General features: G+C 40.6%; 1 protein-coding gene and 3 non-coding genes across 14 annotated transcripts in view; 2 read left to right on the top strand and 2 right to left on the bottom strand.

Moving 5' to 3' along the window:
• Positions 1-1,714: 1,714 nt before the first annotated feature.
• Positions 1,715-1,788, bottom strand: trnai-aau. Its single transcript has one exon. It is a non-coding gene; the product is annotated as a tRNA-Ile (tRNA).
• Positions 1,789-2,176: 388 nt separating this feature from the next.
• trnaw-cca lies at positions 2,177-2,248 on the top strand. Its single transcript has one exon. It is a non-coding gene; the product is annotated as a tRNA-Trp (tRNA).
• Positions 2,249-2,448: 200 nt separating this feature from the next.
• Positions 2,449-2,520, bottom strand: trnap-agg. Its single transcript has one exon. It is a non-coding gene; the product is annotated as a tRNA-Pro (tRNA).
• Positions 2,521-6,816: 4,296 nt separating this feature from the next.
• gigyf2 (GRB10 interacting GYF protein 2) overlaps positions 6,817-26,137 on the top strand; it is a 40,794-nt gene continuing 21,473 nt past the window's right edge. For 3 of the 11 annotated variants that reach the window (XM_020045348.3, XM_010867128.4, XM_010867129.4), the window contains exons 1-16: positions 6,818-6,916; positions 9,472-9,523; positions 9,743-9,896; positions 10,076-10,171; positions 10,356-10,464; positions 11,576-11,684; positions 11,940-12,010; positions 12,692-12,724; positions 13,716-13,910; positions 14,494-14,723; positions 15,009-15,159; positions 16,042-16,305; positions 16,513-16,751; positions 18,226-18,364; positions 19,459-19,625; positions 20,738-20,964. In XM_020045348.3, coding sequence (XP_019900907.1) covers positions 9,486-9,523; positions 9,743-9,896; positions 10,076-10,171; positions 10,356-10,464; positions 11,576-11,684; positions 11,940-12,010; positions 12,692-12,724; positions 13,716-13,910; positions 14,494-14,723; positions 15,009-15,159; positions 16,042-16,305; positions 16,513-16,751; positions 18,226-18,364; positions 19,459-19,625; positions 20,738-20,964 — 2,222 coding nt within the window. In that variant the 5' untranslated portion in view covers positions 6,818-6,916; positions 9,472-9,485. Of the gene's footprint in view, positions 6,917-7,204; positions 7,227-9,471; positions 9,524-9,742; positions 9,897-10,075; positions 10,172-10,355; positions 10,465-11,575; positions 11,685-11,939; positions 12,011-12,691; positions 12,725-13,715; positions 13,911-14,493; positions 14,724-15,008; positions 15,160-16,041; positions 16,306-16,512; positions 16,752-18,225; positions 18,365-19,458; positions 19,626-20,737; positions 20,965-26,137 lie in introns of those variants that run through there. The other 8 variants (XM_020045347.3, XM_010867125.4, XM_010867130.4 and 5 more) reach the window with 7 other exon arrangements.

The following is a 26,137-nucleotide window of genomic DNA, read 5'->3' as shown; positions in this document are numbered from 1 at the left end:
GCAAACTGCTGTGTACTGCTGTGTAATACGACCAAACGATGCAAAATGCTGTCGGACGCTTTGTTAGCACTCGGTAGCCATGAGCCGTATTTCTTTTCTCTTAAGTTAATGTATGATTTGCGGAAAAGGTGTTTCCGCCCGGTCTCGAACCGGGGACCTTTCGCGTGTTAGGCGAAGGTGATACATAAATGTGTTACATATATTTAAGTGATTACATAAATATTGTCTATGTAATTTCAACATAATTTCAACATCTTGGTGAAAGAAGAGATACATTTCAGATCACCAATGTGGATATTTTCTATGCCTAGAATTGACTACAGCTTATGGTATGTAATTGCATGGTAAATGGTTAAGTGTAAGTACAGTGGGGAGAACAAGTATTTGATACACTTCCGATTTCCCACTTACAAAGCATGTAATTTTGTAAAACAAAAATCCTTGAAAATCACATTGTATGATTTTTAAGTAATTCATTAGCATTTTATTGCATGACATAAGTATTTGATACATCAGAAAAGCAGAACTTAATATTTGTTACAGAAACCTTTGTTTGCAATTACAGAGATCATACGTTTCCTTTTATTATTGACCAATTTTGCACACATTGCAGCAGGGATTTTGGCCCACTCCTCCATACAGACCTTCTCCAGATCCTTCAGGTGCACTTGCGGTTGGGGGGCGTGGGTTGACAGATGGCTTAAGGCAGTGCTTCTCAACTCTTGGCCTCAGGACCTAGTCTACTGCTGCTATTTCTACCTTATAGTTAATTGAATTCCTCTCCAAAATAGAATGTGGTTGATAGTGAGTTTTTTTTTTTTTTTAAATACATTTTTTGTACTCAAAATATTTTGTGCCCACTTTTACTAACTATGTGATTGCAACAAAAAATTGTACTTTGAAGCCTAATTTTCCTTTTAGAACAAATATTTTTGATTGAAAATAAAAAAAAATTGCTCTAGAAAAAAAGACACAAATTTACCTCCATAAGTGATGGGCTACTGTGCACACACGCTCATACTATTCCAAGCTTCGGGAGGTGTTGAAACACTGTAACAAAACCACTAGTGTCGATAGTGAGAATTGAGGTGGCAATACCAACAACTTGAATTAATTCTTTCAATTTGTTGCAAGAGAAAAATGTGTGAGATTAATGATAGATCGTGAAAGTTACTGTGTGACAATTGTTTGAAATTAGCCTGGTTAATATAAACTCGTTCTAATGTGCAGGTTTAAATTGTTGCAAAGTGCAGGTTTCCACAGTTTTACAGCGCCTGAGCACCTCAGTTATATTTGTATAGTGTCTCCGACAACTAAGTAATGTGACCCCGGTTCAAATCCAGACGACCTTTAGCATGTTTTTATAAAAACAAGATTATAAAATACAAGATTTATTGTTGTTCAAATAATGTCTCATTTATTGCAAAAGCAATAGGAATACAAATGAAACCCTTCTCACACACACAATTTTAACATCCAAAACATGAAAGGCAAGAGATATTGGGAAGGCAAGAGATATTCAAACCCTATATTTTACTTACTCAATTAGCACACGCACTAAACTGGCAATTCTGACTAATCTCGTTCTGTTCCATGTTCATCCAATTCGGTGGGTGGCAGTGTCACGAAAATCTTGGGTCCTAAAAATGCGTCCATAGACCTGACTCCTGCTCCCCTTCAGATCCTAAATCGCTCTCCAATGAAGAAAAGAAGCTGGCCAGTACGGGGATCGAACCCGCGACCTTGGCGTTATTAGCACCACGCTCTAACCAACTGAGCTAACCGGCCGAAGTAGTGCGATGTGAAGCTTAAACACCTTAAATATTACTGTTGTTGCACGATGTAGCTTACAGTACGGTTTATTGATGGGACTTATTTTGTAACGTTTGGCACTCCTAAATTCGCGTTGTTGGTTTGATTGGTTAAAGGTTGAAACAATAGCAATCGAGTTTAACACTTGTTGGAAACGGCCATCATGTCAATTCGGTTTGAATCCTTGCTTCCCAGATTGATATCCGTGTAGCGTTGAATCAGGTGGCCGTGCAAGACTCGTTTTATAAAAGAAACTTTAAATAAGTTATCTGCAACCATTTCCTCTACACGAGACAACGCCTGGAAAAAGTTCACGGTTCACGGTTTTAGTGAACAAATGTATCAATATCCACATCATGTTCAAGACCTCGTGGCGCAACGGTAGCGCGTCTGACTCCAGATCAGAAGGTTGCGTGTTCAAATCACGTCGGGGTCATTCTTTTTTGTACGTGTTTCAAGTAAATATTGAAAACAACCATTATTTGTTTTGGCCGATATAGTTTGGTAATAGAAAGGGACGCCTGCTACGACCAGCTCGTTCAGTCCAGTGGAAAAACGCCAGACTAAGCCAGTCAAATCAAAATCACTGCATGCACATCTTATGTTATATATATATCTTATGTTACAAAAAGGATGGGGCTCGTCCGGGATTTGAACCCGGGACCTCTCGCACCCTAAGCGAGAATCATACCCCTAGACCAACGAGCCATGGAGTTCTCCACTGGATTTCATGTGTTTTCTCCGTTCGACCACAAGTACACTGTCTAAATATGTCACTTGTAATCGTATTTGATCAGCTCTCACGCAGTGATTGGGTAGTACATGTGAAAGTAAATATTACAAACTGCAGAATAGATTTCAAAATACAGTTTTTGATCAGCTCTCAACATGCCTTGGTCTAGACATAAATATGTACAAATTAGAAACTTTCTATCAAAAACTGATGTAGAAAAACGAATCAATGCTTTTGATACTTCTAGATTAGATTACTGCAATGCTGTTCTTTCTGGTTACCCTGATAAATAAATACACTTCAATTAGTGCTAGAATCCTAACAAAATAAATTGAACACATTAATCCAGTACTAGCCTCTTTACACTGGCTGCCTGTTAGGGTTAGGGCTGATTTTAAGGTTTACTCTTAACCTATAAATTAATACATAGAATTGCTCCTACTTAATGATCCAGTCATACATACCTACATGTAACCTTAGATTGCAAGATGCAAGCCTTTTATTTGTACTTAGAATTTCTAAACAAACAGCCGGAGGCAGGGCCTTCTCTCATAGAGCTCCACTACTTTGGAATGATTTGCCAATTAAGGTTTGAAATGCAAACTGAGTGCAAACTTTCAAGTGTTAACTAAAGACTCATCTCTACAGTATGGTCTATGATTAAGTGTAGTCTGTCCTAGGGGCGTGAAGGTGACCAGAAAGACTTGATACTGTCCGCCCTTGCTGTCTTGCCAGGTGGGCTCTCATCGCCACTGGGATGCCCTCCCACCAATGCCATTCGGGTGCGGAGTCACTGGCTTGTTGTTGTCTTTCTGTTGCACACTTGTGCAATTGGGCTGTACTCTGCTGGCAATACCTGGCCCTCATTTAGGGTGGTTGTGGTTGGTGGGTGTCCCTTTGGTTGATCCTTGGCAATGTGGGTGGATTGATTTCCTGCCTGTTGGGCCCTGTCCAATTTGTACTCCTAATATGTTCACCCAGCACAGCCATAAGAGGACTGGTCACCCCTCTGAGCCTGGTTCCTCTCTAGGTTTCTTCTTAAAGGGAGTTTTTCCTAGCCACTGAAATTCAACACTACTGTTGTTTGCTCCTTGGGGTTTAAGGCTGGGTGTTTTGTAAAAGCACTTTGTGACAACTGCTGATGTAAAAAGGGCTTTATGAAGACATTTGATTGACTGAATCAAAATTAAACTGAAACATGTTGGTAGTTGCTATTCCGCCTTATCTGAGAAAATATTGTTTAGATTTTCCAAACATTAGCAAAGGCGATGAGCCTGGGTCAATGCTATTCAGTTAGATGTGTCTCAATATTTGTAAATAAATCTAGAACATCTGTGCGTATATTCATCACAACTAACAAAATATAATTTGTACATGTAAAAAAAATCTGTAAATAAAACAACTATCTATAAATATGTAAACATACGCTAGCTAACGTCCCTCTATTATCGGCCACCCCCTATTATCGGCCATTTCTAGTGGTTGGAGAACTAAATCCTCTCAAGTTCCACATTGAAATGCACTGGAAAACAACGGTACATTTTGCTATTAAATATACATTTTCAGCTAGCTAATCAACATTTGTTATAGAGATGTATGGAGGGTTTTATTTTATAAAAAAAATGGCATATATGGAAATTGTTTTAGACAAGTTGTTAAAAGTGAAATGTAATTAGTGCGCCAGACCAGACATTTCCAATCAAAGTGATCAGATGTAATTAATATTTTTCTTCACCAGAAGGCATTTATGGTAGTTATAAGAGATGGGTATTTTACATCCCATCTCTTAAACAAGTTAATGCTTGCAAACTCTGGGGAACCAATTGCACACATTCTTATGCTTAGCCAGGTTTGAGGTGACCAATACACCAGAGACATAGCTAAATAGTGATGTCACAAGTAAATCCGTAAAACCGATCACTTCACCCGAGACGGCGCATGCCAATTTGCACAGCGCAAGTCTGCAGCCATAGGGATGTAGTTGCAACCTAAGGCAAGTGCTTGGACCACAGCGGAACCTCAGAGGCCCCATTTTCTAGTTATTACGGTTCTTAAGTTGACCAGTCAACTATACGATGTATTCATGAGTTGTGCCGTAACATTGAAATAGCTGGCAACACAGAACCTTTTGAGTAATTGCTTGAATAGTAATAATAGAAACTTAAAAAAGCAGATTGAACCTTTCACACAAAGAAAATTCTGAAAAAAGTGTGACAATTTATTTAGGCTCACCTTCGTCCAACACTGTTAAGGTGCCCACTAATCTGTCATACACCTGAATCAGGAAACTGGGAGATTAAATCTGTCAGTAGATTTCTCAGATTTTCATTTGTTATGTCACTGTGGTACATTCTGACTGACAAGCTATATTTAGTCATTCTAAGACATAATGTTCTATAACTAACACAAAATAATCATGCTATCTCTCTTACTGTGAAATTCAATTTTAAAAGGTATTGCAACTGATCCTTTGAAATGTCCCAGGTCAGACAGCATCTGTCTCCAGTCCTCAATAAAAAGGGCTTCAATCCATGTTATCCTGTGTCTTGGGTTTTGGCTTCCAACAAGTACAGCACCCTTTGAACAGTATCTAATATGTTGTCAATATGATATATTATGACACACTGTGTACAAGTTACAAGAATGGAGAACAATGCCTCAGTATGGCTGTACATAAAATCCCAATCGGATTGAGCTGGGCTGTTTTCCAATTGATAGCAAAGTTGCTGAAATTGGTTGCTAATGTAATGTTGGGTCAGAAACATGCACACCAGTAGCCCGCTGTAGGTCATTTTGTAGGGCTCTGGCAGTGCTCCACCTGTTCCTCCTCGCACAAAGGAGCAGATACCAGCCCTTCTGCTGGGTAGATGCACTTCTATGAACCTGTCCAGCTCTCCTCATGTAAAGGCCCAGCTCCTGGTATCTCCTCCAAGCTCGAGACTGGACTGGTAAATACAGCAAACCTTCTTGCAACGGCATGTATGGATGTACCATCCTGGAGGAGCTGGACTACCTGTGCAACCTGAATGGGGTGCAGGTACCGCCTCATGCTACCAGCAGTGACAAAAGCACTAGCAAAACGTCAAACTAAAGCTGAATCAGTGAGGAAGGACAAGGAGAGAGCAATTGTCTGTGGCCACCACCTGCAAAACCATTCCCTTTTTTGGGGTTGTCTTGCTGTTGCCTCTCCAGTGCACCTGTTGTCACTTTCATTTGCACCAAATCAGGCTACATTTATTCACAATTGCTCATGCTTCCTAACTGGACAAATTGATATTCTTAAAGTTTAATTGACTTGGTGTTTTACTGTTATGATTACGTGTTCCCTTAAATTTTTTGAGCAGTGTATATAGTAAACTGTAAGTACTTCATCACCCGCGAAGTACGTACTTGCACTACGTAGAATACGATTTGGGATTCAGCCTTACCGTTGGGATTCTAGCTATCTAGTAGTGTGATTAGGGCACCACTTACTGGCCTGTATGGGAACTGCACATGCTATGTGGTGACCCGCTAAATAAAAAATCTCTGGTCAGATTGGGTTCTGACACCAGAAGTCCCCGGATTCACTAACTTTAGTTTACTAGCTTCCAATCATTGAAACGTACGAAACTGTTTAGAATTGACAATCTGTTGTTATATTTGTAGTTATATATAGTAAAGTCATCAAGGATTACATTATATTTATTTGGAATAGCTGAATTTCTCACCGTCCGATAATTACACGCCACGTGTCGATTTCCACAGTGTCATCTGTGGATGCATATAAGAATTGTTTTCACTTCATAAAGAATTCTTGCTAATCACTTTTGTTTGACCAGTAGGTGTCTCTGTGGAACCATGAAATAAACAAATCATCTATTTCGTAAGCTACAGTTAAATTTTACATACCCAATATGAAGACATACGATATAATTATGACAGTATAGTAATTTTGGTTTGTTACTTTAGCATTGTTTGATATTTAGCTCAAAATTTCCCACGTTTGGGTACCAAAGTCACGAACGGGTAAAGTTTAACTATTCCAGCTGATTTGGTATTGCACCTAATGTCTGAAGTTATGCATGGACGATGTAGAAAAAGATGCATACAGTCAATGTGATGGGCGGTTCTAACTAGTTTTTAATTATTCTTTTACAAACGTTGGTTGGAAATCAGTATTGTGTTCTTCTGCCATATATATCATAAGTAAAGAATACAGATAACGATTTATAGGTTACTTAGCAAAATATGCCTATCAGCAAATCGTTTTGGCATACGGGTCTTTCTCGGGATATGTGTTGTCATGTGACCTATTCTCAGCCATCTTGTGGAATCGGAGAGAGCCACACAACTCGAATACAAACCTTGTGCTGTCAGTAAAAAGCAGAGGTAAGACAGCGAAGATTAAATGCACAGTTATACTCTAAAATAAAGCTAAACTATAGAAATAAGCATCCAAGATGTTTAAGAACCCTTTTTGGCGATTTCAAGGCGTTTAGGAGTGTTGTTGTACCAGCATGTTTGCTTGGCCTTGAGGCTTCGGCCTAAAGTATGTGAGGAAACCGTATTAGGTTGGAGAGAGGTGGGAGGAATTTCAACGAGAATCTGTCGTGGCGAAAGGCTTGCAGGCCTTACGGAGGTTTGGGGGTTAAGGATTAACTCGTGTCAACTCACTGTACTTCTGTGCGATTTTGTGACAGTATGTGCTTCTGATTGTTTTCCTTTTTGGAACTTTAGTGTGTATTTGTGTAGAAATTAAGTTAACATCATTGTTTAATTACTTAAATCGCTGTAAAACAAGAGTAAACTAGGTTGTTAATCTCGCTATCCAATTAGTTAGCTAGCTAGAGTAACAAACTAACTTCGCAAACCTAAAACCGAAATGACTATCTAGATACTCAATCAGCTAGTGTGACTAACACATGTAACAGTATACTACTGTAACGACTATCTATCTAGTGATCGACACATTACTATATTACTGTACATGTAATGCATTTTACGTTTTTTACTTTGCTAACTAGTTTTGCTGGTTAGTTAGGCTGCTACTTTGCCATATTAGCTTGACAGGGCAGTTTTACCAAATCTTGGGTTACACATTCATTGTTCCCTGTTTCTGGATAGATAACTTTTTTTCGGTCTGTCTTTAAATGTGTAATGTTAGAGAATTACTGTACCACCTGGTTGATTAGATGGTTTAACAGGGACGCGTTGCTAGGTGAGTCTAACTTTTTAGCCAGATAACGTTACATTGACTGCCTTCTGGTGTTAATATTATTTACGGTAAGATGGATTTAAATACATATTTGCATAAACTAGTTGTTTGTATGTCAAATTTGATATTCAACAGTAGCTAAATAATGAGGTATGACTTCTGTATGGGTATGTGAAATTCTGTTGGATTAGCAAGCTAAGTATGACCAACCAAATGGGGAAACTAGCAAGCGTTAGCTAAGTCTAAGTGCTGATGTACTGTACGGTAGCCCAGCGTTGCAATGGATAATGACGCGTTATGCAACGTAAGTGAAGTTTGTTGGTAGCCACGTACGCTAACTAGATTGCTAACTAGCGAAATAGTTGTGTATCTGATTGACATTTTGACATGTTACAGTTCGATATATAGGCACAGCGACGTGCATTTGTGAGTTTAACTGGAGCCCAGGGTAGCTAATAGTAAATTTAAACTACTCCATTTTAGAAAACACGTTACATGTTAGTTAAATCTAATATATTGTCTACAAGCCCGAGTCTCCAGTTGTAGTGTGTCCAGTTTAGTATCTTGAAATTCGAGTCATGATTGGTTATAGCGCACACGTGTCTTGCAATTTGCCAGTTGTCCACCCACGCATGCTTCCTGTTTATTCGTGTTGAACAGCTAGCTGGTAACAGGTATTGTGTTTTGAAAGTAACTCGTGTGTTGAGTTAGTCTAACTGTTAGACTGTTAAATCCAACACCAGCTTTGTTGTTCTGAAGCTTATTCCCTGCAATTCTACATTGTAACGCTCATGGCATATTTTTTTAAGGCTGTTTACGGTAATATCTGTAGTGATTTATACCTTGATTTAAGAAAATATATTTTTTTTAAAAAGGGGATTAGATCAATTGATAGTGACCATCACACTATTAAATTACTTCATGAGCAGGGAGTAAAATTTTTTTTTTTACGAGGTTGTATGGTCAGCCTACTGAATAGAGACCAAAACGCAGAGTCCTATGTGCATATGACAGGCCTTCCTTTTGAATTTTACAGCTTGTGTTTAGCATAATTGTAAAATATGTATTTGTCTTTATAAGTTATTACATAATGCATGTTGTAATATTTTTTATTGCGGAAGGTCCCAGTCCCCTTGGTTGGGAAACCCTGCCTTTTGCTTTTTTTGTAGTTTATTTACTCCTCAGAGCAAATCATTTTAGTTGTTCTTCTATTGGGCAATTCCAGGTGGGTTGCCACCCGTTTGGTTTTCTTTCATGCAACCAACTTTGTTTTGCGAAATGAATACACCACTTGGATCATTATATATCTGCTTTATGGATTGAAGCTAACATACCATTGTGGAACTTCAATCATGGGGATATGCATTTAACCATTAACATATTTGTGGATGTTTGTAATTAAAGCCTTCCAAACAGTGCAAAGGGAAACCCTCTTGTCAATTTCAAGTTTTAGGAGACTGATCTGGTTTTAGGAGACTGATTATTCTATCGCTTTTGAAATCAGTATTTTCATCTGTAATCTGACACTGTGAAAAATGTATCAAAGATTTTCAATTTAATCAGAATTCAGTTACATCAAAAGATTAGTTGCTGGTGTTCCTATTGTGTATTTATAGAAAGATATGTAATGATGTGCTTGGAATACCTTTCCAGTAAAAATATTTGACCTGAACTTGTTTGTAGGTGTTTTGTCATTGCTCTAATAATGTTGGCCCTTTTCTGCCAACAGAAGTTCTAGGAAGAATGGCAGAAACTCAGACACTCAACTTCGGACCAGAATGGTTAGTACTGGTTCAAGTTGGTGTTATTTTGGCACTTCCAGGAAGTCTTGAATTGAAATGACTGTTTATTAGATTAACACTGATCTGGGTTGTTTGCCTTGTTTTAGAATTTTATTTAGAATCCTGCTTTTTTCCATGTCTAGGCTTGCCTGATGTTCTGTACGCTTAACTGTTATCTGTCTGTCTTCATCCTGTCCTTGTTTTCTGCCTCTTCCCCAGGCTCCGGGCCCTGTCTGGGGGTGGCCACGGTGGTGGTACCAGCAGTGTTGTTGCCACCTCGCCACCTCTCTCGCCGGCATTGCCAAAGTATAAACTTGCAGATTACCGCTACGGGAGAGAAGAAATGCTAGCACTTTATGTCAAGGATAGGGAGGTATGGCAGAATGTAATTCTAATGTGTATTCTGAAAAGTTGCTGGCCAGGTAAAATATCGGACTTTCTGTCCCGAAGCAAGGCTGCTAACCCAAATTCCTCCCAGGTTGTCGCATTAAGTGAAAATGTCTTCTCAGCGATCTTCCAGGTGCAACTTGCTGATTATATTTTCCCCATCAGATTCCAGTAGTCCTACATGACAAGGATTTTGTTCCCATTTTACAAGAGGAACCCCTGCCCCCATTGGCACTTGTAGCGTTTACAGAGGAAGAGCAGGTTTGTGCTTTTGCTGTTTATATTCAAGGCCCAGTTCTTGTTAATATGACGCCACCTCTCACCGTGTTTTCAGTCCTGTTTAACCAAATACAGAATAATTTATGTCCTGTCTCACTCATTTTCTCTAATCTACTTATCTTCTCTTTCTTGTTCTTTCTCCCCCTGCCCTTCTCTTGCTCGACAGAGAAATTTCTCCATGTCTGTAAACAGTGCAGCAGTGCTCCGGCTGATGGGAAGGGGTGGTCCGGTCGGGGCTGGGGCACCAAGGGGTCGAAGTACCTCCCGGGGTCGAGGTGAGGAAGAGGGACCTTGTGTGGTCCGTTTATAGATAAATAATAGTCCGAAATGGCTTCTTCTGCTGGTTTTCTGATCTGCACCAATCACAACAGCACATCAATGCTGATGAAGACAAGGAGACTGCATTAAGCTATTTGAGATCTGCACCTAAGACACTTACCTATCTTGTGCCCGGCTGCACAGAATGGAATAGTAGTTTCACCTGGTCTCTATGCTTGTAAATGGCCCCTGACGGCGGATGTTATTGCAGCTGGTGTAATTCATTGTCTCCAGCTTGCTCCAATATTTGAGTTCAGTGTTCCTGTTTGAGTCTTTTTGCTGGACCGCATAAGCGGAGCAGGCCAAGAAGAGCGAATGTCTCTTACTGATTGACTACACCTGGTTAAATAGCATAGGTGTTAGAGAAGCAGAACTGTAAACTATAGGTCCCGAGTTGGTATCTCCTTGCAGGCGACGCAAAATACGCATTATGAATTATTCCATATAGACGAAAACTTTGCCGGCTAAAACCTTCAATATCAACATTATTTTAAGCCTGAAATAAAACAGTTCACGCTTATATTGCGACTGTTTCTGGTGGATTTTCAAAGTACACATCCGTGCATGCGTTATGGGTCAGGATAGACAAACACATTTGCTGGCTGCAACATACATTAGTAACATTATAGTAAGCCTTAACTGAAACTGTATACAGTTATATTGCGACTGTTTCTGCCATGGAAAAGTTAATCTTCAGTCTCACTAGCAATTACTCAATTCTTATGACTATTCCAGTTTGTTAGTAGACACCGGTTAAGCTTATTACTGGCTAGTACGCTGTTAAAATAGCCAGTGGCAAACGCCATACAATGCCGCTATTTGTGGTGGAGGTAAACTTGGTTAGAAACGTTATTCATTTTAACTGTATCAGTGTCATTCACGAATGGCCAATTAACTATTAAAACGGCCCGTGGCAAAAGAGGATTTATTCAGGATAGAGACAAGAAGCTATACTGACACCCGGCAAATGTACAGCTCCGTGGTGTAGTGGTTAACGACACAGCCTGTCACGTGGGCGACACTTTCTATTGTGGGCCAGCTGAACTAGGCAAACATTTTGTCTCCCAGGTCGGGGGAGAGGAGACGGGGGGTTTTACCAAAGAAGTTTTGACGACGTCGAAGGAGGCTTTGGCCGTGGCGTCCGGGAGATGCACCGCTCCCAGAGTTGGGAGGAGAGGTAATTGATTGTCTCCATTGGAGACGCGAGCGTGATCACTGAAGTGTTTGCAAATGTTGACATCAAATGCATGATTTGTGTGAAGTATTGAGTTTACATTCCAAGCCTGTGTAATGAGAATACTTTCAACCCTGTTTTGTTTAATACATTCTGTCATGTTGTTTTTGTAATGTGGGTTATATCTTTTGCATTTAATGATAGGCATGCTCAGTCACCCATTTTGTCCCCCCCCCCCCCCCCTTTTTTTTTTCAAAGTCATGCTGAGTCTATTTTCTCCACATCTAGGGGAGACAGAAGGTTTGAAAAGCCAGGTCGAAAAGAGCCAGGTTGGTGCCAATACTTACTAATGAAATCATCAATGCTGTTGGAATTGAATGTAAAGGGATAGTCCGCATTGAGTATTTATTAGTATTTTGTTTGTTAGTCTATTGATAATCTTAAAAAAACACAATGGGGTGTAAGTGTGCATGTCATCACTCAAGCCTTCCCAATAGTGTACTTGGGAAAGAGCAAAATGCTGTTATCAAGCAGTATGATTAAGTCTTGTGTGATTAAAAATACATATACGTTTCAACGCAACATGCAGCACTGGTTTGGAGACCTACCTGTCTCCATCAATAAAAGAATGTTTGTTAGAGGCAAGGTGGTGGTGTACACCTTGCTGGATTGCTTCAATACTGTTTGAGGAATGAAAATGTATGCACTCCATTACTGGAAGTTGCTCAGTTTAATACTTTCTGATCAATACATGCTAAATAAGATGGTATCGCCAAGAACAGGTAGGTTGAGAATTCACCTACTGTTCAGCTCAATGGAGGAACCAAGTATTATGTCTATGATTACCTATTATACTGCATTCCTCTTCTTCCATAATAAGTAGTTGACCATTTTTTGCAGCACCCTTTTCTGGGGTTGTATGTCAAATGAGCTAATGAACAAAATGCTATCTATTTTTGAGGACTCACTAATGTCAGAATTCCTTTTTCCCTGTTCCATTGACATGGTAGAAGTTGCTCCAGCTCACTTCCCAATGAATCACAGTAAGTTTGCCCTCCAGACCTTGAATTATTTTTGTACTACTTTGTCTAGGAAGATGATGACAAACTCTAAAAGAACAGATCTGTTATGCAAAATGAAACAGTAGGTTTGTTTGGTCCCAGGTGTACTTATTAAAAGGGTCTTACTTTAAAGGGGCATTTCGCCATGGCACTACTGCTTAATGTACTAATAATTTACTAATTACTAATGGTAGCAATGATACATATGTGTCAAATTATTAAATTGTTCTAGGCCTGAGAAAATGGGGAAAGTGAGGTCTAGAATATTATAAAGGGTGAATAATGATACATGGAAAAGTAAAATGAATACGTTTTTAAATAATTTTGTTGGATTGTAGTAGGCAAAGGAAATGATTAAATACTTTTATATTTCAATACTCTTTTAAATAATCTCATCAAAAAGCCTTTTTACTGACATTTGTCATTTCTGGGATTCCATACTATTCAGTCTACCGAGGGATGTATTAAGAAGGCGCGGTGTGGGGACTACATCTATCAATATCTGTCGATAGGAAAAAGATACTCCATGGCACTGTCTATCAAGACTGCATATAAAATTGGCAGTGTAACATGGAGGCTTAGCGAAATGAAACATCACTCCATGTATTTTTCATATCTCGCGCCCTTTTCACTCCGTACAATAGTTTATTGACGTGGGCTTTTTTGTTGTGTAAAAACAAACCTTGCACCTTCTGGCCAGTTGTGTGAAACAAATCTCACTGACTTGGAAATCTCTCACATGATACACACCATACGCAGGTCATCCCAGGGTGAAGTGCTCCTTTAACTGAACTTTGTTTGATCATTAAATGATTTATGATCAAGGACTCCCTCGCGCAATAATTGTATTGAAATTTGTAACATTTTATAGTGCTTCAAAGTGTGGCATTGCTAAGTATATTTTTCTTCTCCATGTTACATTTGATGTTGCCCTTGCTAAAACCAAATGATTCAATTTTTTTCTCCCCTTCAGTCCGTGCTACCTATGAGGAGGTTGGGACAGGCACTGCGGGCCTGCCTGTGAGGAAGCACGAATTCACACGCTCTGAGAGCGAGAACTGGCGCACATCCCGTGACGAAGCGAATGGTGAGGATTATGACGAGGGGGGCTGGCGCCTGGCTGGTGCCTCGCGACGGGACAACGACCGGTGGTGCCCCCCGAGTCCAGGTGTGCCCTGTTGAGACGTCATTCTGGCTGCCAGCTGTTTGTGTGTGTGTGTGTGTGTGTGTGTGAGAGATTCTAGTTGTACAATCCCCAAAAAGATGTTACAGCCTGACAGTTTTGTCCCCAGAAGTGTTTTGGGCATAGACAAACAAATGCTTGTGTGTACAGCCAGCAGCATTGCTTACCACTGCTGACTTGACTCTAAAGAGAGTCCTTGCTGGTCAGACCCTGGATGGGTGCCTAGATGCGGTTGAAAGTGGCATTGAAGGGGTAATACGAGGCGCTCTACTCCTATTGTGTGAACATCAAATCCAAAGATTCAAGGGTAGTGAATGGGCTGTTTCCCATTTCCAGTCTGTCATCTTAATTTGACATCTTTCTCTTATTTAGGCCTTATGCCCCTCTAAGTTACAATAAATATGTTTTCATCAGGAGTGCTTCAGTCCAAATTGACTACACAATCACAAAAGCATCAAAATGAATATATATATATTTTTTCTTTTTTTGTGGTGTGCATCAAAAGAGTGACGAACAGAGAATGCGTGGATTGAGCAAGCCTAACCTGTAACCATCCCCTATCCCCCAGACGGGCAGCGGTCAGCAGTGTGGCGGGAGGCTCACCCGGGGGAGCAGCCACGGCAGCGCCGGTTCCCCTTTGACGCCAGGGAGGATGAGCGTGGCTACAGACCTCCGCGGTCTGGCAGTGGCAGCTTGGAGGAGGATGGGGCCAGCCTTCCGGAGTGGTGTCTGGAGGATGCCGAGGAGGAAACGGGCACATTCGACTCGTCTGGGGCCTTCCTTTCGCTCAAGGTCCGAGTGAGTAAATAGTCTTTAGTTTGTTTCCCCCGAAGGTGGTTCAGGGTTTAGTTTTTGCTGTAGCAGTCACACTTGATTCTGTGAATGAACTAACAATCACACGCTTGATTCAACTTGTCATCACTCATTTAATTAATCTTGTGTGAAGATGAGTGAAAACACTGTGTGGAAGAAATACATACATGATTGAGGTGTGATTTACAAATACCATTACTTGAATCACGCGTAAACGAGACTGACATGTCCTTACCATTAGAACTACGTTTCTCTTTCTTCCCCCTACAGAAAGCTCCCAAGGAGCCCATCCTGGAGGAGGCCGAGCTGGACTTCAGACCCCTTGAGGAGTGCGATGAAGGTCAGGAGGACGAGGATGCCCAACCCCGGGACACCAAAGACACAGATGGAGAGGCTAGAAGGGAACCGGACAGAAAAGAGGGTAGGTTAAGAGTAGTAAAAACTGTCCATAGTTAGTGGGGGGGGTTCATTGATACTACTTGTAACGTATCAGATGTAAACATTTTAGATATTTTTGTCAGTTTGTCAATATTGTTTTATCATTTTCTGAGCTGGTTGGTACCTACTCCAAATATCTGTAATTTCAATACCATTTTTTATTTGTATTTCTTTACATACCCTGAATAGGTTAATCATTCATGATACTTCATAACATTAGGATGTACTAGAGCTTGTCCATAAGTGATGAAACCCCAGCAATGAATGACTGTTTTAGTAAGGTAAATCAAGTTGCAAATATCTATGCATTTCCCAGCCCGAATATTTGGAAAACTGGTTATAACGGGGTTCCAGGCTGCGACTGATTTACATTCTTAGTTGCTTGCACCAGTGCGTTCCTCAAACTTTATTTATTTCACGTGTCTTGATTTGGTCAGTGTTAAGAATCATTCTTGATATCGAACTCTTTCTTTTTTTGCAAATTCTGTATGTTGCTGTGTATGAGCCACTTTCTCCCTCATTTATCCATCATGATGAGGGGAGTATCTATAATGAGCTGTTGGCATGTGATTATTATATATTTTTTTAAATCTTTAAGGTCTTTGATGCAAATAATGACTGCCTGGTTAAGTAGCTATTCCATGTTTAATTGCGTTCTTCAAAAATAAACTGATATCCTAATGCTAATAGGCTCAGATCTAAGGAACCGAAATCTAAACATAGGATTTTATTAAGTGGTTGAATTAATTTCACATAGAAATGCTACCAGTGGAAATTGTATCTGTATCTAATATAAGCCCTGAATGTAATATACTTGTTCCTGTAGTGTTCACATGGAAATAATTTGTCTCACTGTTCCATCCAGATGTGGGACAAGCAGTCGAGGAGGCACCCCCGGTGCCAACGCCTCCAGAGCCCTTGCCCCCCGCCCCCCTGCTACCCCACAGTCAGCCCGAGCGAGCAGAGGAGCCCGACAGGCCATTGGAGAGGCCATTTGAGCGGCCCACCGCCTCAGAACACAGGCCAGAGGCCAACAAGGTCTCCCTGCAAGTCCCTATGTCCATACCAATGTCCAGCACAATGTTGGAATCCCTCCCCGTCTCCCACACTGCTGCCCACACTCTCACAGGTGGGTTTACGCACAGAAAAAATTGTTTGGTGACACTGAGTCTTATTTTCCCATTACTGTCTTTAACCCCTAATGGACAATCATGTATTTCCTGCAGTAACAATTCATACCAACGCTGCAAATGTACAGCGTTGAGTGTGTAGTTTGAGGCTGTAAGATTCGCCCACCCACAACAATCCCACCCCCTCTTCTCCCTGTTTCATCCAGTGTCCCCCCTGTCGGCCCCATCGCCCACAGTCCAGATGCAGCAGAAGCCGCTGGACACGCCTGTGGCCGTGACTGGCCCCCTGTCCTTTAGCGCCCCCCTCCTGGCCCAGAACGCGTCGGTCATGGCCCCCAACATCATGGCCCACGGGGCCGGCCTCATGGCGCTCATCGGACGGCCCACAGCAATGCCACCGCATCACATTATGGACGAAGACGAGGGACTAAAGCACTTCGAACAGGTTTGTTGGTTTTGATTTAATTTAGACAATGGTGGATATATTGGATATATTCTAGTTAGCAGCACTTTTTGGGTGGTTTGGAAGGAAGACCACAGTACTGCGATCTGCCGTAGGCACCTGGACAAATATACAGGGGCATCTCAAAAAAATTTAATATTGTGTAAAAGTTATTTTTTTGTAATTCCACTTAGTGGCACCTTCATATATTCTAGATTCATAGAAATGTTGACCTGAGAAGAGCTCTAATCAGCTAATTAACTCGAAACACCTGCAAAGGTTTCTTATGTATGTACATTTATGCACTCAATACTTGGTTGGGGCTCCTTTTGCATTAATTACTGCATCAATGAGGTGCGGCATGGAGGCAATCAGCCTGTGGCACTGCTGAGGTGTTATAGTAGCTCAGTTTGCTTTGATAGCGGCCTTCAGCTCGTCTGTGTTATTGGGTCTGATGTATCTAATTTTCCTCTTGACAATACCCCATAGATACTCTATAGGATTCATGTCAGGTGATTTGGCTGGCCAATCAAGCACAGTAATACCATGGGCAGCAAACCAGTTAACAGTTGTTTTAGCATTATGGGCAGGTGCCAAGTCCTGCTGGAAAAGGAAATCAGAATCTCCTTAAACTTGTCAGCAGATGGAAGCTTGAAGTGATCTAAAATATCCTAGTACATTGCTGCATTGACTCTGGACTTAGAACATGGTGGACCAACACCAGCAAATGTCATGGCACCCCAAATCATCACTGACTGTGGAGAACTTCACACTGGGCTTCAAGCAACTTAGATTCTGTGCCTCTCCACTCTTCTTCCGGGACACTGGGACCTTGATTTCCAAATGAAATGCAAAATGTACTTTCATCTGAAGTACTGGACAATGGTCCAGTTCCTTTTCTCCTTCACCCAGGTAAGACTCTTATGATGTTCTGATTCAGGAGTGGCTGGACACTAGGAATGTGTCCAGCCACTCCTGAATCACGATGGCTCTTGATGCGCTGATTCCAACCTCAGTCCACTTCTTGTGAAGCTCCCCCAAGTTCTTCACTTGGGTTTGCGTGACAATCCTCTCAAGGCTGCAGTCATGCCATGTTGCCTGTGCACCTTTTCCTACCATAGTTTTCCCTTCCAATCATCTTTCCACAAATATGCTTTGATACAGCACCCTGTGAATAGCCAGCCCTTTCAGCAATGACTTTCTGTGGCTTACCCTCCTTGTGGAGGGTGTCAATGAGTGTCTTCTGGACTACTGTCAAGTCAACAGTCTTTCCCATGATTGTGGTTGTGTGTGTACTGAAGGCTCAGAGAGTTAATTTGCTGATTAGAGCTCTTCTCAGGTCGACATTTCTGTATTCTACGTAATCATCAAGATGAAACAAAAAATCTACAGAGCCGGTTTGGGCACCCCTTATGACACCACATCTACTGTTGTAGATGTACAATGCTGGTGTGTAAATTGACCATTCATCTTGTAGGAGGCGGAAAAGATGGTGGCGTACCTACAGGACGGGGATGACAGGCTGGCTGCAAAGAACCCCAAGCCAGTTGGCCTGCCACTCACTCATGAGGCTGCTCTGAAGTGGTTTTATAAAGACCCACAAGGAGAAATACAAGGTGAGAGAGAGAGAAGGGAGTCTTCAAAAGAGTTATTTGAATGAAACCCAACTTCCACCAGACAGTTTCTTATCTGACCAGCAATGCCGGCGTAGAGACAGGCTTCTTTTTGGTAATTGCTTGATCTTTTTGCCGGACAGCATAAGCGGAGCCAGCCAAGAAGAGCGAATGTCTCTTACTGAGTGAGTGATCGAGCCCCTTTTTAAATAGCGTAGTGGTTAGAGAAGCAGACCTGTAAACTATAGGTCCCGAGTTTGTCTTCTCGCAGGTCGAAGTGAAGCACCTATAATGAATTAATGCGTGTAGACGAAAACTTCGCTGGCTGAAACCTTCATTATCTACATTATAGTAAGCCTTGAATAAAACAGTTTTTGGTTATATTGCGATTGTTTCTGGTGGATATTCGAAGTATGCATCCGTGCATGCGTTTTGGGTCAGGATAGACAAACACATTTGCTGGCTAAAACATAGTGTTATAGTAAGTCTTAACTGAAACTGTATACGGTTATATTGCGCCTCTTTCTGGCATGGAAAAGTTCATCTTCAGTCTCGCTAGCAATTGCTCAATTCTTATGATTATTCCAGTAAGTTAGTAGATACCGGTAAAGCTTATTACTGGCTAGTACGCTGTTAAAACAGCCAATGGCAAACCCCATACAGTGCATAGACGCTATTTGTGGTGGCGTAAACTTAGTAAGAAACTTTAGTCAGTTTAACTGTATCAATTTCATTCACGAATGGCCAATGAACTGTTAAAACGGCCGATGGCATAAGAGGATTTGTTCAGGATAGAGACAAGAAGCTATACTGACACCCAGCAAATGCACAGCTCTGTGATGTAGTGGTTTAACGTCACAGCCCTTTGCGTGGGCGACCCTGGTTTGAATCTCGAGAGGACAACACATTCTATTGCAGGCAGCTCAACTAGGCTTGCCTAGTTTCTTGTTAATGATTACCCAGTGCATTCTTACTGTGTGTTTGTCAAGTCTGAAGAAATTGCAGCCAAGTACACAACTGCTTTTATTTCTAACTTGGCTTTTTTAAACATGACTTCACAATTTAATTACCCCTCTCTTCATATACAACTCTTCCAGGTCCGTTCAGTAACCATGAAATGACAGAGTGGTTCCAGGCAGGCTATTTCACCATGACTTTGCTGGTGAAGAGAGGCTGCGACGAGGTTTTCCAGGCCCTTGGGGAGATCATCAAGATGTGGGGCAGGGTGCCCTTTGCCCCCGGCCCTGCGCCACCTCCCCTACTGGTAGCCTGAGCTCTATCAAGAATTGTAGCATTCAATACTTTAAATTATTGCCAAAACATATCTTTATTATATTGTGTTCCATTAAGTTATTTCTCTTTGGATTGCCACCAGCAATGTTAATTTTAGTTTTAGCATTGTATCTTTCTCAGTGATCTAGTCTGTGCCATTTTTGTCTATGCCTTCTGATCGAAGGAAGTTGCTAAGTAGCGTTTGCGTGTGTTAATTTGTTTTGTAGACTTCAAACGCCAGCTCTAGTTAGCAATGTCTCATGAAACCACCTGCTGAAAATGTATAGGGTTTCCAAACCCCTTGCATTGCAAAGTACTGAAAGTTCTAACTACTGTAGGGCTGCACAATTTATTGAATTATCTAAACTGTAATACTGACGTGCAATATCCGAATCGCCAACTTATCTAATTTTCAGCTCCAAAAAAAGGCAAATGAGATGCATGCTTATTGCCTTGTGTGAAGCGCGTCGTACATCTGTAATAGTTTTTCTTGTAGCTTCTGTAGGCATTTTTGTAGGTTACTTAAAATACCTGGACTTGTTTAAGTAATTGCTGGTTTGTCAATGTTTGAGTTTACAATGTAACTGCTAGCGAAGACATCCGCTTCAAGTTAGCAAGTGGCACCAAGATAGTCACACACAGCTTACACAACAGCATGATTATTACGAGTTTCGGCTTCAATGTTGGTGCCTACAAACATACTTAATATGGGAGAAAATATACCTCAAGTGTTAAGAAGTTTTGCCTAACCGACAATGGCCCAAACATGGCAAACGCCATTGTATTAAATGAGCAGTTAAACAAATAGTTCTACACAGGCTGCACCTTCAAATTGGTAGTAAGTGTAAAACAGGAAACACTGAAATTTAAGTGAATTTTTATTCAGTTTAATAGCACATTATGTAGGCTATGATCTCTATTTTTAAGTGAGATGACGTTGTTTACATCCATGTTTGAAAATCGCAAATCATAACCGTAATTGTGATATTTGTCCAAGAAATTGCGATTCAATATTTTAACCAAATCATGCAGCCCTACTGTACTGTGTTGAATGCAGTCCTTGCACCCTTCGACCCCTGTGCCTCCTCACCTCCCTCCTTCCAGAGCGATGCCGGGGACCAAGAGCGCCTGAAGAGGCAGCAGGAGCTGACAGCCCTCAACCTGTACCAGCTGCAGCAGCTGCAGTACCAGTACCTGTTGAGGCAGCAGTACGCCCAGGCCCTGGCCCAGCAGAAAGCCCAGGCCCTCAGCTCGGCTCCCCACCAGCAGCAGCAGCAGCAGCAGCAGCAGATCAACCTGCTCCTCCAGCAATACCAGGCCCTCAAAATGAGGTCAGTGGAACACACAAAACATAAATACTGGACAGGAGCATTTGTAGACGAACTCTCACTCCAAAACCAGGCCTTCAGTATAAAGTTAGTGAAACACACGGAAGCATACTTACATGCGCGCACACACACACACCAATTCCAGGTCCTCAATATGAGGGCCGTTGCACTCGCGTCAGCGTACATACACAAGCATGTTGCACGCCAACATGAAATGCTGATTATTTTCATGTGAAGCCTGAAGTCCAGACAAATTGTCAGCCTTCCTAACAAAATCCTAACAGAACAGAATTTGATATTTTTTGTGGACAAAAAATCCCAATAATATCCAGATACCACTGTCTTTTAGAATTTTTATTTTATTTTATTTTTTTAACAGTATCCTACTCCAGTTCAAACTTATGGTTTAATATCACAATGTAAGATTGTGTTAAACTAAGAAGTCAAGTTAGCTGGCACTGTCCAGTGTACTGAGGGGTGATCTTGAAAATAACCCCTTAACGATTCAGTGACCCCCTTGTGCCCTGGTGGATGGGTTCGCAACTTTTTTTATTCATGCACGATAGAATGTTAAATAATTGTGACATGTCGTTATGGAAGAATTTGCATTCATTATATTCCTCCACTCATTCAGGTTTGTCCTTTACATTTTCACTGTATTTTTTGGTTAGGGAAATGGGTTTCTGCACAGAACTTGAGCTGGTTCTGGTTCACAACCACCACATTTATTTTCCGTTTTCTGTTACAGCAAAGGTTTCAATAGCAGTGTGTAGACTTTTGATATCCACATTGAACAGGGCAACTTGTTGGGAGAAATATGTGGATATTAACTGGTTTCTAAGAACTGCAGGCAGGGGGCGTATTACTCCATGTTAGTGAAACAGGTAGGCCAACATTAATATTATTTTGACTGTATTTATACAGAATTCCTGGTTCATGCAATTTACACTAGTACCTCCAGGCCTTTCAGACCCCCAATATCCGCTATAGCTAATGTTATTTAGCATCATTAGCATAATAATTGTACCTATTAGCATGCACAATCTCCTCAGAATCACAAGCCAGCCACAGTGTCAGTTAATCTACTGGTATTCACATAAAAAAATAAGTCTAAAAAGGATGAATTACTGAACTTATTTGTATAAAAGGGTCACCGGCTATTGTGTTGTTACAGGCTATGGTGTTTTATTAGGCTTTAAAAATCAGAAAATGCCCCACAGTTAAACTGTTAACAGATAAATCCATTAGAATTTTGTTTTTGTTTTGATCTTATTTTAATGAAGTAGAGGGTAAAATAGCTTGCAATATCAACCAGTTAAAGCATTTGTGCTTGCTTTGCCGTATATATGCCTAAAAGGGTATGTAGCCAATTGCATTGTTCTACAAAAGCATAGGCTCGGGCATATGGCCACACAGCCTTCTCTTGAAGGAAAACCGTTATAATGTATCATTAAATTATTGCCGGACCGTGTAAGCGGAGCCAGCCAAGAAGAGAAAATGTCTCTTATTTAGTGAGTGACTGACGGACTGACTACCCATTGTTAAATAGCATAGTGGTTGGAGACAGACTGCCATGTAGGTGACCGGTGTACAATCCTCGCCACAGACAAATTATGCGTTAGGATTTGTTCAGGATAGACAACTTTACTGGCTACAAGCTTCCGTAGCTATGTTATTTTAAGCCTAAAATAAAACTCTTTGCGGTTATATTGCAACTATTTCTGGTGGATTTTCGAAGAATGCTCTCGTGCATGCTTTTTGGGGTAACATAGACCACAACCCCTTGTGCAGTAAAAGTGGGGTTTCCTTGATTCTCTCGTCTTAGCACTTGACCTAAAAGTCAGTTATTTTCACCTATATTGATAGTTGTCATTGTTTTTTAAAGAAACGTACACGCCATGGTGTGAATGGAGTCATTGTTTTCATTATACGAACCTTACAGCCAGACAAAAACATTGCTGGCTACAAGCTTCTGTCGCTACATTATAGTAAGCCTAAAGTAAAACTTTATGGATATATTGCCATGGACAGACATCGTAGACAATTATTAGAAAATGGAAGAAGTTCAAGATGACGGTCAATATCCCTCGGTCTGGGGCTTGATTGCGATTCCTCTCGATTGCGATTTACAAAGTTACATAGCGTAATGGAACCAGCCATGGAGTGATTGGAGTCATTGTTTTCATTACTGTACCGATGGCAATCTACAGTAATGTCTTTCTAATTTAACACATTCAATGTATAGCAACCCTGTTATACCTGTTGTTGGTTTAGATGTTAGCTAATGTAGGGAAAACATTTTGTGGACCGTGGGCTTTCGACTAATTGGTTTAACAATGCAGAAGTATACAGACAACACTGCACTCCTATAGCTTAGTGGTGTAGTGGTTAAAGACACAGCCTGTCACAGGAGACCCCGGTTCGAATACAGCGAGGGCAACAACATTCATCCCTCCTAATCACGCTAGATGAACTAGACTTCCGAGGTTCCTTTTTTTTTTTCTAGTTAATTCAACTATATTTATTTGTCCCGTTATTTATTCTGGAAAAGTAGAAAGTAAAACAGGTTGTGAACCAAAGTGCACAGGTCATTTGAGCATGTCAATTATTTGTTTTTTTTAATCTAAATGTAAACAATTTCAAGGATCATTCACATTAGCAGGTCAAAATAGACTATTTTATTAAATATATTTATGAAAATATAAAATGTTATTGGTTCATTGTTGTGGACACTTCTGTGATTACCCATGTATATATGCATGAATCAATCTCATATGATCAATCTTGACACTTCCTGCTGAGTGGGAGCTGCTGTGGCTGTGGAAGAGGAACAGCAGGAAGTGATTCCTTCTTTACAGCCTGCTTGTTGGCTGTCTCACTTTCACAAATCTCACATGCCAGGCGTGGTTAGTTGGTTCAATCAAGATCAAAATGAATCTACGTCCATGCTCTTTTCACTGTATGCCCTCTAGACACAAGTGTAATGAATGCTTTCAGTTGTCCCAACGTAGTATCTCATTTTGTATGCACTTGAGTAACCAGTTAAACCTTGTGCTGCAGCGTCTTCATGTCACACAGAAAACTGCTGAGTGAACTGCAAATGTCTGTTGGCGTGGTTTGTTAAGCCTGTGTTCTCGGTATGGCTGCAGATTTTCTAGTGCACTCTGCTGTTTTTTTGTTTGGTTTTTACCCAAATCTTGTGGTTGTTCTCTGTCTCGCAGTAGCAGTTAAGGCAGGCATTGGAGGTGGTGGCTCAATATCAGAATAATTTGAAGAAGTTTAGATTATATACAATTTGCACCCTCATCATTCTTCCTCATTCCAATTCAGTCTCATGCATAGGTGTCTCTGGGTTTATAACACCCTTTCAACCAAGACCCCCTTGATCTTCCATCTGGGTTATTGCCCAATCATCCATTGACATCATTCATTCAGTAAGGAATATTTGGCGCCTGGGTACCGCAATAAGCACCTGTGGGTACCAATGCAAAAGGGTGTGTAATTTTGGTGGATTGAGTTGGAATACAGTATAAAATGGTCTTTTAAGTTAGATTTTTAGAATTCCCGACAACGTAACTGTAAAATACACCTATTTAGGTAATTGAAGGGGTGCGTAGCTTTCAAAATGGTAATTTTATTTATATAAATATTATTTTTATTTTTTTACAAACTCAAACACTACTTGATGCAAGCTTTTGGGAGTCCTGATGTTAATAAGATGCTAACTAGGTCAGATATCACATTTTCTATTTAGGTCATGTTGAACTCCAATAAGGTGAGTGCAGCGGCAACCCCATTTGAATTTGAGTCCTTTAGCACTCTAGCAGTCCTGGGAATTTATAATTAGTAGATTCATGTTAAGATTAATTGAAATACAAATGAAAAACTAAAATTTTAGGATTTTTAAAAAAAGATGTCAGTAGTCAACCTGCTAAAAGCATGCAATAGTCTGTGTTGGCCCAGCTGAGCTGTTTCTTATAATAAAATGTCTTTAACAGGTTCAATTTAAGTTGCTGCCTAAAATTGCAGAAGAAACCTGGTCAGTTTGGTGATAACCATACAGATGAATGTGAAACACCATGCCGAGAGGAAAGGGGATCTCAGAGGACATTGGGAAGAGGATAGTCAAGCATATCAATCTGGGCAAGGTTATACAACTATCTTAAAAACATTTGAGCGCCGTTAGTCCACTGTGAGGCATGACAGTGTTGCGCCCTAGAATTGCACATGAAAAGTGAATTAGGTTAATGCCAACCCTAACAACATCTGGAGATTTATTGACCTCCCTTGCTGCATCTCAGGGTACTGTGCCTGCTTCAGCAATAAGAACAACTCTGAATTAAAATGGCATTCATTGGAGGGTTGTTAGAAAAAAGCCTCCCTGCTGTCAAAAGAGAAACAAACTGACCATGTAATTATGCAATTTTCTGTCCCTTTACGCCAGTACGAGATCAGAGTTAAAAATATGCAGAAATTAATAGGATCTGATCATTATTTACATTTTAATAAAGGGTAAATCCACTGTGTAAATCAAACATCCCGATTCTCGAGCTGCAATGCAGAGATGTGTATTCAGCCTAGTATTTGACATACCTACCCCGGGTGTAAAATCTATCAAAATAAGGTTATTTTTGGTCATAGTTGGGTAAAAATATACCTGTCTCATATATATATTTTTTTTTGACACTGATCTAATATGACTGAAATTCTACTTAAATAAAGAAATTAAAGTCCACTCTGTCTTCGTCCATCAAACACCAACGAAAGTCACAAAAACATCTGTACGATGTAGCCAAAATACTTTTGTCAATTAATATTAAAGGGAATAGGCCTAGCGATGTCCCTGATTCTAACGTTAGCGAACATAAGGTGGACATTCAGTGAGCTCCATAGTGTCAGCAGTTGTTTTTGCTCATTTGAAAATTATTTTGCTTTTGTTTAGGAACAGTGTCTTAAAAAGCCAAAACTTGTGATTGGCCCTGTTTGAGAGGTGACAAGTGTTCCTCTTCTATAAACTTAACATGGGGGGGGGGTATTCTAAGCGAAACTTAGTTTCTTTTAATCTCCATTCTGCACTGTACATGTAATGGAATAAACATACAATCTGTGCTAATTCCACAAAATACTTTAATATGTTCTGTACTTATCTGAATTACTCTTTCATTTGTTTTGTAAA

This window comes from Esox lucius, chromosome 3 (genome assembly GCF_011004845.1).
Source record: "Esox lucius isolate fEsoLuc1 chromosome 3, fEsoLuc1.pri, whole genome shotgun sequence".
In the NCBI taxonomy this organism is placed as follows: Eukaryota; Metazoa; Chordata; class Actinopteri; order Esociformes; family Esocidae; genus Esox; species Esox lucius.
This window is presented reverse-complemented; position numbering and strand designations above follow the sequence as displayed.